The sequence below is a fragment of the Tribolium madens genome, unplaced genomic scaffold, assembly GCF_015345945.1.
Source record: "Tribolium madens isolate multiple individuals breed KSU strain unplaced genomic scaffold, Tmad_KSU_1.1 Scaffold_2;HRSCAF=44;Tcas5.2_LGX, whole genome shotgun sequence".
Taxonomy (NCBI): Eukaryota; Metazoa; Arthropoda; class Insecta; order Coleoptera; family Tenebrionidae; genus Tribolium; species Tribolium madens.
Window position 1 is genome coordinate 2463523 of NW_025400995.1, and position 13321 is coordinate 2476843.

General features: G+C 35.1%; 1 protein-coding gene across 1 annotated transcript in view; it reads right to left on the reverse strand.

The window, feature by feature from the left end:
* Positions 1–13321, reverse strand: part of LOC123006694 (slit homolog 1 protein-like) — a 70172-nt gene that overhangs the window by 2766 nt on the left and 54085 nt on the right. Inside the window, exons 3-4 of the mRNA XM_044401373.1 lie at positions 3127–4871; positions 26–403 (exon numbers count right to left, since the gene is read on the reverse strand). Of these exons, the coding sequence (XP_044257308.1) occupies positions 26–403; positions 3127–4844 (2096 nt within the window). The 5' untranslated portion in view covers positions 4845–4871. The remainder of the gene's footprint in view (positions 1–25; positions 404–3126; positions 4872–13321) is intronic.

Genomic DNA, 13321 nt, shown 5'->3' on the forward strand with positions numbered 1-13321 from the left:
CACAAAATCATTCTCTTTTACTTACTCGAAGCAATCAGGATCGACTCTAGTTATCATATTCCCTGAAAAATCGGCATCGATCAGATAGTTAAGTCCCGCGAACGACTCCTTCTTCAATTCAGTCATGAGATTGTCCGCGAGTTGCAACCGACGCATTTTGATGTCGTGAGGAAACGGCCCGACATCAGTAATCTGATTGTTGTTCAAGTCCAAAACGTAAACATTCAGACTCAACTCATCGTAAGGTATCTCAGTTAGGTTGCTATCGGAACAATCTGTCACCCAATTGATCCGAAAGTAATGGCAATCGCAATCGTCCGGACATTCCAGTTCCGCCAATTGACCATTAAAACACAAACTCAAACCGATGCACAAAGCGTTTAATAACACCACCAACTTCATTCTCGCAATTCAGACGTTCTGTAACAGACAATGAAACCACCAACTATTATCAGGGGGATATTTTTTGATTAAATCTGCGTCGCTACCTAATTATTTGTTTGTGTAAAATTCCAGTCCTGACTCATATACAGCTCTAGTTTTAACAAGTTTTGTAATAACAAATCGTATGACGCGGTTTTATGCGTGCGCAGACTGGTTCAAAGCCGGCGTATTGGACTAACCTAGCAGAAGCCTCAAATCCTGCCTATGTTTCTTTGTTTTTTTCTTATAAAAATTCATTTAGCCGAAAGGGAACAATGTCTTACCGTATACTGCACCAATATGCACTTCACAAAGCTCACCAAACGCATGACAACGCCACAAATGTTAACTGAGCTGAATAATGCACGAGTGTCGATCCATTTTGCAGGAGCAGTCGAGCAGCGAACAGCAGGAGTGGAAGCTTCGCATTTACGAAGTAACACGAAGTTATGCTCACACGATCACATCATTTATATGACAATGTAAATTGAATTCGCCTTGTTTGGATTAGTAATTAGATGGAAGATACGGAGATAGATGAGGGACATCTCCCAGTGGGTTTAACGAGCCGAAACGAGGCAAATAAAATAAAATAAAATAAAAAAAACAAAAATTAAAATCTGACTTGCCGCAGGCCGAATAATAATGATATTAATAAAGACATGATTTTCTTTGTTACTTATTTATTCTGCAATGTTTTGTGTACGTGCTCGTAAGTTCCGAGTTCTTTGGTCACGTCAGAAAGTCTACAAAGACTGGTAATTACGTATCTGGATGCGTTCTTGAGCAAAGATGGATTTTTGCGTTGTGCCCTTATTCATTAATTAATTTTCAACAGAGAGATTATATATCAAACATCGATAATAATAGGCAGCCTTCTACTTATCCCGTTTTCTTTTTCGATTCTCTTTGATGTTAGTATCTTCTTTTAAAGCGAATACGTTTTGTGCATGAATTTCATAGTTAGTTTCACCTTTCGTATTTAATTGACGTAACAAAAATTAGTGACATTTTATTTCGAGGCTGTGTTTTTTATGATTATTTTAACAATGACAAAACTAGGAACTGACGTTACTCTACTTTAAACCGTAAATAAATTGAAATTTCACGCTTGCTTGAAAATTTAATGGTCAATAAGGTTGAGCATCATCAACCGGTCTACCTTGCTTTATCAGCTGATTTTGTCAAAGGTCGTTCACGTGTGATGTTCTTTATTCTTTTTAGACTAAGCAGAAAAATTATGCTCACCTTGTTAGTATTTCTTATTAACATTTTTACGTCTTCGAAGTACCCTACCAATTAAAATTAATTCCAAAACACCTTTTCGTTTATTTTTAGGAGTCCCGTGGGTAATTTCATACTTAACATTAAATGTAATTAAAAACTGAATTCAATTTAGAGCGCTTAATTGCTAAGAAAGCTCCCAACACAAACAGGAACGTTGACTTATTTGCCACAACGAAAAACTGCTATTATTCTAGTTAAAATAAAAAATCAGCGATATTTCAATTGTGACAGTGATTGCGGATGTCGAGTAATTTGTTGTAAGGTCAATTACGTGCGACAATAGTGGTTTCGCAACGGATTTTTGATTCTGTTGTTTCAAATAACACAGATTCAGTTAGCGGGGGTTAAATTAGGCTATTGTGGTAGTTATTTTTTTAAGAGAGTGGTGGAAGAAGAATAAACATACATATGCAAGACTCCTTTTCCGGCTTCATCAATATGCGAATGGATGGTTGTTAAACAAAGGCATGAATGTGCGGTCGATACAACAATTTACATTTCCAGCAGCTTGACAATTTTCATGATGAAACTGAAGTGACCTCATAAAGAAGATTGTAAGAAAGTGAAAGTAGCGTCTCTTTGATCTAGATGTAAATGACAATTGTTTAATTAAGCAGCAGGTTTACTAAATAGTACTAGATGCTGCTGAATATGCATGAAGTTAGGAGGAACATTGTTTTCACCTGTCTACAATTGTGATACTTGGAAATTAATGTGGGGCCTAATCGATAAACTTAAGACGAGATAAAGTGTTATCTGTGTGAGAGTGGTGGAAAAAAAGGAAAGTAATGAAAGAGGTGTTTTTGTAATTTTTGTAATTGTTTATTTCTTATAATTTAATAAACATTATGTAACGTATGGAGCAGGAAGTAAATAGTAGTAGTCATAATTAAGAACAGGTATTATTGTGAACAAATGTACACATGACAATATTTTGATTTTGTTAAATCTATATATGTAGTAAAATATTTTTACTGCGTGTGTAAAGGTTCCTAAAGTAAGTTGCGTTAGAACAGCTATACATGGTCCAGTATCGCGGTTGACAGCATGAAAGATATAGAAGAAAAATGAAGAATTGTTAAATGCAATAAGATATTGCAGTCGGTTCGGATAATCTTTATTGCTTTAGTTCACAACTTTACACATCATTATTAATTTAAAGCTATTTGACACATTTTGGAGTAGCAAAAACGGACACTTTAAAAACGAATCAGTCTTTTTGAATCTGTACTGAGTTGAATGTGAATCGAGCTCAATGGCAGAGCGTTTTATATCCAGATCGAGTCGAGCTCTTGACATATAACATATGATACACGTGTTCTATAAAATATAAATGCAGGCGCACTCGCCAAATTTCTATACCCGAATTTTAGGAAGAACCTAACGATCCGCACAAACAGATCACACTGGAGTTACACATAGACGATATGGGGTCTCGTCTTGTTGTTTAAATCTAAATGTTCATAAATGTTCATATTGCCGGCACAGTCCGCGTTGTAGGGGTCCCAGGAGGGTAACGAGCGGTAGTCGTGATGTATGAGAGGTGGCGCGATCATGCACTTATCTGTCCTTATGTTCTCGAAAGGTTCACTCCTTCCGTTCGAACAAGTTCCGACGGTTTTATTCCGACACCTGCTGTCGACTCCTGCCAGTTCCTTCTCTTTAGCACATGTCCTCTTTATCGGGCCCCAATACAACAAACCGCCGACTATAGCGACCATAAATAGGGCCGTTAGTGTTGCCGAAACGGCTGCAATCCAGCTGACAGAACAGTCCACTTGGGATTCGGTGGCATCTGCCAAGAGAACATCAGTCAAAGGCTCCGGGCCGGCACATCTTATATCCTCCAAGTCTACAACTAATTCTCCAGGAGTTTCTACTTCTTTTTCTTCTGATGTATCATTGCCCAAATCAAACAAATGTTTTGATTTTTGGTCTTGAATCAAATGCCAAAGCCACGATAAAGAACAGTTACACTCCAAAGGATTTCCCCCTAATTTCAAAACACGTAACTGATCTAAAGGGAAATGGGTCACTTCTATGTTTGTTAATCGGTTATTACGTACAGATAAGTGTGTAACATGAGGATTTCCATGAAATAATCGTGTTGGTAGTCTATCTACCGCTATGTTATCGTCTAACCAAACTCTCTCAAGGTTTATGTTATCGACGAATGCTCTGGCGTCTATCCTTTGGAGGATTTCTTGACGATCTAATCTAAGAAAACGTAAATGAAAGAGTCCTTTAAAAGCAACCGGTGGGACGGTACTTATAAAATTACCGCTCAATTTTAATTTCGTTATGTTTGATAATTTCATCAGTGATGGTGTTGGTATTACTGTAAAGTTATTATCACTTAGATCTAGATGATCTAAAGAAAGAAGTCCCGATAAAGACGATTGATGTATCTCATTGATGAGATTTTTTTGTAGAAGTAAAGTTCGTAATTCGGGAAGTGGCGGCATTTGATTTTCTTTGATAGATTTGATAAGATTACATGCAAGTGACAAGAATCTCAAATTAACACTATCAGTTAATGCTCCCGTTGGTAATTCTAGAAATAGATTATAATCTAGAAGTAATTCTTGTAGATGTTTAGCAGATTTAAAAATCCCTTCTTCTAGATAAACCAGTCGATTTTGTGATAGTTTCAGTACTTGAAGTGAATGTAGTTCCCTAAAAGACTCTGATTTGAGTTCTTCTAATTTATTGTGGCTGAGATCAAGATTGATGACTGCTCTAAGTCCTTTGAACGAATCCTTGGATATTTTCTCTATATCATTTCTGCTGAGATTGAGTTGTTTGAGATTATGTTGCATATCAAAGTTTGAGGATCCAAGATTTTTAATCTTGTTGGATGATAGATCAAGTGTTACTAAGAAGTTGTAGAATCGGAAAGTGAAGGAGACATGTGTGATTTTGTTGTCGGAAAGATCGATATGTCGCACTTCGGGATTGAGCTGGATGGGGACGACTTCGAGAGCTGCTGAGCCACAAGAAGCGGTGAGAGTGTCGTCGTTGCAGTGGCATCTAGCAGGACATATGGCTCCATCGCTGGCAGATCCGATCGTCGCCAGCACCAGCATGGTAGGTAGCGTCTGCCACCACATGGGCCGGGTCTTCTCACCCCCCATGCCAGGCTCGGCGCTCCGTCATGGGATCTAAAACAACAAGTCGAGTTAGTGCATGTCATCAACGACGAGCCTCGTTTTGATGCCGTTGCCAGGAGACGCGTAATGTCCTCCCCGCCCTTATCCGTTCCGGTCACGAGAATTAAGACAAATGACTATACAAAAACCAGGAGATACTGCATACTTGATAAGGATTTGATGGCGGCGCATCTAGCGGACGAAGAAATTGATTATCAGCAGGCCCGGAGTGGCCCAACGCGCCAATCCACTTGATGAATTTCGTTTTTGTAATACATATCACAATGTATATAATTTTATTGAAATGCGGCCCTGACTTTTGGAGATGTGGAATCGAGTAACGTTGCAGTCGGATTTAAGACACCAATTAAAATAAGTGACTCAAACTGTAATATAGCAATTTCAGGAAATTACTTCCACTTGACTCGAATTGAACATAGGCGGAAGAAAAACGACGCTCCTACGAAAAGTCTGCATTGACGACTTTTTGGATGAAGAAACGGCGCGGCGCCATTCATCTTAGCCGTCAGTTTCCTGAATTGTCACGTAATAACCTACAAGTAGTCATAATGATGTTTGCTACCGATCGGCAAAATCGTCTCGGGAAATATAATGGCGTATAAACATTTCATGAGATTCGAACGTCGATTTCAAGCTTCCCGTGTAACTAAAATATATGGCTTAATCGAGCGGGTTCATCGCGTTCATCTCCTTCATCCATTCGTCAAGCTTCATCTAGCCCAGATAAACTAACACTCGCCGAAAATATGAATTATGATTCTACTTCAACCGACGAAAAATCCTTACGATTTTTCATTTCTTCTTTCGCTTATACATATATTCTTTTCCAATTTATTTTCKCTTATACTATCTATCATTAGCCACATAAAACACATTGATATACGATTTAAGAACACGCTTCGCTATTTCATAATAAATCTGCCAATATTAAAACCAAACAACCCGACAGCTTCCTTTAAGAAACGTTCTCAAGAATTATTCAAGCTTCAAGTTCTAAATTTAGGTATGTACATACCACATTTTATAAATCAGTATTTGCATTGTTTAGGCTGTTCCGTTTTTATTGTTACAAATTGAAATAGATTTTAACACAACATGTTTTGAAAAATGCTATATACTACTCTGTAAAAAAATATCGGGAATTTTCGATTTAAAGAGTAGAAGATATCTTAATAATTCTTGTCTGACATATTGGTACAACCATACTCTCTTACCAACCCAAATTTTACCGCTATAGCTCAAGTGGTTTGTTTAAAATTGTTTTTACCACAACTTGTGGTTAAGTCTGACTTGCGATTTTTGTCCTGGACACTACCGATCAGAGAATTCACTTAAAATTATGTGTTGTCTACGAAAAATTCGTGTAGTGAATCTCTGAAAATTTTGCATAAAACCTTTGTATGTCAAAAACACAGGCATATGAGTGGTACGAAACATTTCAATTGGACCAAAAAGAAGTCACCGACATTCCTCGTTCTAAACTATCGTCAACAGCAAAAACAGAGGAAAATGTAAAGAAACGATGACTGTATTTCAATTAAGTTTAAGAGTAATATTATTTAGCCGTTGTGAGATGTTTGTAAAAAATATTCGCTGAAAAAGGACAAATTTGTGGAAAGACAACTCTGGGATTTTGCACCATGGCACACATAGCGACCGTCCTGCACAAGTTTTTAGCCAAAAATTCAAAAATGTCATCAAACAGGTACCGTATTCAGCTATCATGGCCCTATGTGACATTTTACCGTCTCTTAAACTTAAATTACTTCGCGAAGAAGGCGTTTTGAGTCCATAAAAGACATAAAACAAAATTCGCAGAAAAAACTGAAAGCCATACCTTCTTCTGTTTATGAGCAGAGTTTTGATAATTTAGTTTAACGTTGGCATATGCGTGTTGCTTAAGATAGAGTTAGGAAATCAATTAAAAATTGATCAATAATAACGTAGTACTACTTTATATAAAATTTCCCAGTACTTTTTGTATAGAATGTATAAGGGTCTACACACAAAAAGGTGCGTTTTTTAAAGGGTTTTTCTCAACATTTCAGAATAAATAAAATTACAAAATTTGGTACAGCTGATACACCTTTATACAACTAAACGAATTCCAGATGAAATATCGAAATTTTTAATCAGAGGCGTTCTAAATGGTTAAACAAATTTAATTTTTAACTTTTATGCTGTTTATGATTTGTAACATAAATTTTAAAACTGATTTTACTCAAAATCGGTAAGTTGAATCGGAAAAACGCAAAACACCTTTTTAATGAAAAACTATGAAATTTAGAATTTTGTGGCTGAAAGTGGCAAGAAACTACAGCTGAAATAGTTAGAATACTTTTAACCTAAAAATTTCAACATTTTATCTTTGAATACCTTGTATGAAGGTTGTCATCTGTACCAAATTTTGTAACTTTATCTAAAATGGTTTCGAAAATATTGTTAAAAAAATTAAAAGGCGCAGCTTTTTGAGGTGTAACTCCCTGGCATTTTTCGATACAAAATTATAGAAAACTTTTGTCTTACAATTAAATATTCTCCTGTTTAAATTTGTAACAATAAAAACGGAAGTTAGAGTACTTTTTACCCTAGACCCACCTAGTTTAGGAAGCCCTTAATTTAACATTTTATCTTTAAATTCGTTAAGGTGTATAAAGGTTTATCATCTGTACCAAATTATGAAATTTTATCTAAAATGGTTTCGAAAATATTGAAAAAAACCCATTAACAAACGCATCTTTTTACATGTTCATAGGAAAGTTTATGTTTTTTGAATAAAAAGAAAAAAGGTTGCAAGGTGTAATTTTTCGCACTGGAGCTCGTGATCGCGGGTCAATACAGGTTCTTGTGTGAAAATAAAGCAAAAAAACGGTGGCGTTGGTCGTTCTATTGGAGTGGGCGTTTGGTAGAAAGATTCGAAATTATGTTTTGAATGGATTCAATTACGTCCAGTCCACTTTCATTCACTTTCATTTTGTTTAGTTTCGGTAATATCGACATTGCATGGCCGTGTATGTGTAGAAAGAGGGTGAGGTCAATAAAGTCGTTAAGCGTGCATTAAGTGTCGGATATCCCCAATGGCGAATGTGCGAATCCGGCAAAAAGTTTCGTTCCTGAAATGTGAATAAATTGGTTCGATAAGAAGGCAGGAGACAGAAAGGGTGCGTGCAATTAATCGCAGCCGCGACTAATCCCAGATAACGACGGGTAATGAATAGACAGAACAGATACCAAGTTAGGGAAGAAAACTATCGGTTTTGGAATTGGAGCAGAGGCCATGTCCCGGAATTAACAGCGTTTTTTCTTTCTGATAACAATTATCCGGATTTATGGCGCACATCCTTCAAATGGAATTAACGCGAGCTCTGCTATAAAACAACGATTTGTCTGGAGCTTTAAAGGCTTGCCAGCCTTCCGACTTAGCAGTTTCGAGACTGGCATGGCATTCATCAGGGACGAGGAAACTACTGATACTTCCAACCGGAAGGACAACCGGCCGCAGAATTACGCGCCGAATTACACAAAACCGAACTCGGACTAACGATCACACAATATTATCTACATTACCTACAACAACCGCAAACATTTCACTAAACAACTCATTCACAAACCACAACTAATTTTATCACCAAGGATTTCAAATCCTTCAAAAACTCTCATACTTTGCATATAATTTCCCGAGCCCGTTTTTCCGCAATTTATATGCTATTTCCCTGGAAATTTCACTGGAAAATCTATTATCTCATTAATTTCTTACACCATCCTTCCGGCCACTTATTTTCTATAGTATTCAGTTAGCAGTAACCATATGCATGGCTAAGCTAATGACCAACTCTTATTACACCACGAAAATTAGACTGTAACCATATTCTATGTGCCATAATTTAGCAAATCACAGTCTCAGTTGTTAATAAAACGTATTAACTCGACTATATATTCAATTTCTAGTCTCAATAGTTGTATAGCTACATCCTTTGAGAAATTAATGTTGAATAGAACATGCTCCTAGCTTTTAAAACATTTTTAACCACCATGAAATTCAATTTCTCTTCATTGCAAATAAGTACAATTCAATTTAAATCTGTGCAGCTGACGGGTACATAACTAGTTGTCCTAGAAATCAGTAGAGATGGGTGAACTTTCACGATAATTAAATCGATATCAAACTTGACTCTACCTGTTTAGTACCTATCTGTTTAGTATTCAACATATCTACTAACAAACCATAAATAGATTTTAAGTCTGTATTTTCTATTTAATTATGAAGTTTTCAAATTATTATTACGCAATTATTTATCTTTTCTTCAATTTACACTTGAACATCAGAACAAAGTTATTTCATAGTGCCAAAAAGCGTAACACATTACACAAGTTTAACAGTTGAGACGCTTAAATTATTGTAAATATTGCTAATAATTTAAACGAGTTTGAACCGTGTTTAATTTTTGACTGAGTTGACACGTTAATATTGAGCGTTTTCTTTAGTCTGTGCTATAAATCACTTACTATTAATCACAGATTGGCAAAAACGGCAAGAATTGGTCTCTGTCAGATTTAAATAAAACTCCACTTTATCTTTCCTTATTAACTGAATTAAATATGTAAATTGGAGCTGCATTTGCTTATGCCTGAACCAACTCGTGAGCAAATTGTCTGTTGTTAGTGCTTTGATTGCGTTAAAAATTGTTTTATTTCAGTAATTAGTAAAGTTGTAATTTGGCGAAATGCTACGGCTGAAGGGAGATAATGCGTGCAAGTTTTCTCAGTGTTGAAAAAAATGGTGAATCCGTAGACAGAAAACGTGATGACCCAGCTGTAACGAATAGCTCTCTAGTGGCTAATGTTGCCTACGATCAAAAACTCGTCCCAAGCTCAATTTTCTCGTCACTTTCAAACAACTTTCTTTCAATCTCCAACTCTGAAAAGATTCGGTGTGCCCCTCGACAATTTTAACATAAGGCATTTCTTCGATATTTCATATATTTCGTCTTGCGATAGTGTATTTACAATACTTTTTGAATGCCTAGAGCTCTAATAAAGACACACAAGCGAGGAGGTTCAGGAAACCAGAAAGAGCAACCGATCAAAAAAATTATGCAATTTTTCTGTTACAATTACATGCAAACCTGGTGTATTAAGTCTAAAAAACATTATTATTGATTATACCACAATGAAGTAGGATTTAAAATTTATACAAGGTCTCCCAGCGAGTTGAAAAAGTCCATAGTGACCTTTAAATAGTAAAATTAAAAAACATTGTATAGTACATTGATAGATACTAATCTAGTGCATCACTTAAAATTATTTTCAACAATACAGCATGTCCCAAAAATAAGTCACGATACACACTTGTGCTTTTTAAACTTTTATTAGTCGATTTCGCATAGTTTTAGAAATAAAACGTTTATTTTGACGAAAACATGCACTTTTAAAAATTTATTACATAAAAACTAAGACAGCTAGAACAATTTTTTTCTTACTCCTGCAAAGAAGAAAGTACAAAATTCAAAGCTGTAGCAATGTTTTAATGTTTTGCATTTGTAAAGATTAATAAATTAAAAAGTTGGTTAAAAGTTAAATAATTTAAAAAAATTTAATGAAACACCCTATTTTTTATTTTGTGTCTAATAGATTGATAAATTGTCTATCTAAAAAAGTAAACTTTTAATGTGCAGAATTGATAAATGAAAAAATATTTAACATTTAATATTAATTGTAGCAATAATACCTATCAATATCTGAGATTGTTGATACTATGACATAATAATTCCACCACGGATCACTTATCCGTTGATTTATCCAGAGATTGTAAATGTCGTTATAAATACTGAAACTCGAATTATTTTATTGTGAAAATAAAGAGTAATGAATTCACTTTAACACAAATGTGATTATTAAGTGATATTTCTTCCATCTCTTCTGAAACTGTGCACTTTTTGGTTACTGAAACAATAGTTATTATTTTTTTTAATGTTTAACTGTAAATATCTTTTTATTTATTGATTATAAATATCTAAAAGTAAATGATTTTGGAAAGTCAATTTAATAATCTCTTAAATGCAAAAACAGTGAATAGGGTGTTCTATTTAATTTTTTGAAGTTATTGAACTTTTAACAAACCTCTTCATTTTTTTATCTTTGCAAATGCAACACACTAAAAAAATGTTACAACCCTATAGTTTTTACCTTCTTCTTTGCGGTAGTATAAAATATTTCTAGATGCCTTAGTTTTTGTGTAATAAATTTTTAAAAAGTGCATGTTTTTGTTTAGCTTAAAAACATTGTCATAAAAATCTACATCCAAAAACGCTAAGAAATATATCGTGTTTCATTTAAACAAAACACTCGTTTGTATTGTAACTTACTTTTGAGACACGCTGTATAGTTGAAAATAATTTTAGGCGATGGACTAGATTAGTATCTATCAATGTCCTATATATTTTTTTAAATTATACCGTTCAAAGGTCACTAATAGACTTTTTCAACTCGCTGAAACACCTGTAAATAATTTTATTGAAAATACTGATTTAGAACCTGAATTTAGAACTTGAAGCTTGAATAATTAATAATTATAAATATTAATTTTTGGGTTTCTACCAACCGACACGTTGGAAATTGGGGTGTATGCCGTTCAATGTAGTTCAAGAAAAAAATTGTTTTTTTAATGCGTCAAGTTAAAATTTCAAGTTTTGACAGTAACTGTATATTTATGGAAAGTTTTGAGGGTTGGTTTGTGCAAAAGTTAGTCCGTTCTTTGTGTTTTCTTTGTATTTTGTTATCGGTTAGGGAGCGCATTGGCGATTGGTTATTTTGTGTTGTTTAATACGGTTTTCGTTGATATTAAAAAGGGGTGCATTGTTTTCTTTTTAAGGGTTTGTGTTTAGTCGTTTGAGCCCGGATAAAAGCAAGTAAAAAGAGGAGGACATAATGGTAGTCCTAATGCAATGTAATAATTTATCCGCGTTTGGGTCCAGACCATACCGTCCGACATTATTGGGCAATAGAAAACAGTTTAGCGTCGTCTTGTTTAGGTGAATTAATGTCGAATAAAAAACAAGACGTTGGTGAATCGTTCAGACGAATGCTGAGCCTAACGACAGGCGGTTTTAGGAAGCTATTTCGTGGGAGATTTTCAGATTTTCAGCGTTTCATCTGGCACCTTATCTCTTTTCTCGTTCATGAAAGAGTCGCCACTTAGGGTGCGGAATTGCTTTAGACGCAATTTACTATTATCCTGCGACCGATGCGATGCAATGGCCGGCCTCCACCCCTGCTCGCTAACCCGGTCACGTACCCTTAATTTGCCTGACTCGATTACTTTGTAAGCTACTTTACAATTGCGTAAGTTTTAATTTGTCGGTTTCGAGTCCATAAATACGGCCTGCTGATCGACCGCTCCAACTTCACCGACGCGAATTCGATTATTACCCCGACATTAACACTAAATACGCACAAACAAAGTGAAATAACGCAGGCGAAACTTATTAAAAGCCGGCATTATTTACGAACGAAATTTAAACAATCCACTTCAATCATCTGCTACACCATTGCCTTTTATATTATTATTTTCAATTACGCTGAGTGCATAATTTAATTACTTTTATAAGTTTACTAAGTTATTAAACAGGGATTCCTAAAATACTCCGCTACAATTGCGATTTTTTAATTAATTAAGTATAAGCACCTCTTCCCTACAACCACCCCATTTCTCAATTTACTAAACACTATATGCAGGTGCACGGAAACACCTCTAAGTAAATGGAATATAATTGGATATCTCAAGGGTTTCCACTCACCCTAATACAAAAAAACGAGATATCCTTAGGGACGTGCAACTATTTTCGTATGGGTGAGGTAAAGTCTCTACGGTGCCTTGCGTTTATCTTTCACACCAAAACCATACACGCTCACATATTTCTTACACTATTATTTTTTAACCATCCTTTTACCCTAATTTATAACCCTATTGTTTATTATCTCATTATGTTACAACGCCATCCTCGTGACGCTCCCACAGCAACAGCAAATCACCTTTTTAAGCACAAAAACAAGATCCTAATTGAGGACTACGTTGATTTAACTAGCTTTTGTTTAAATAAATATTTTTCTAACCAATATTATCTGAGAAATCACCGTTTTATTATCGTATGATAATGAGCCGTCTATATTGGTTTCTCGAAATAGATAATAACGTTTCTCGATATTATAGTTTAGTGTTTGCACTTGCTGAATTAATTGAATATACGTTTGCAATAAGACTGTCTGGAATATTTAGTGACTATTCATAGCGTGGGAGAAAGATGTTTTAACCATTTGCTTTTATTGTGACAATGCTGAATTTTCCCTTTTTTCAGTCCAAGTCCATGTAATTAATCTCTCTATTTGTTAAATTAGTATCAGAACTCGAGCCTCTGAGAAAAATACCAGGAAAAAATGTTAAA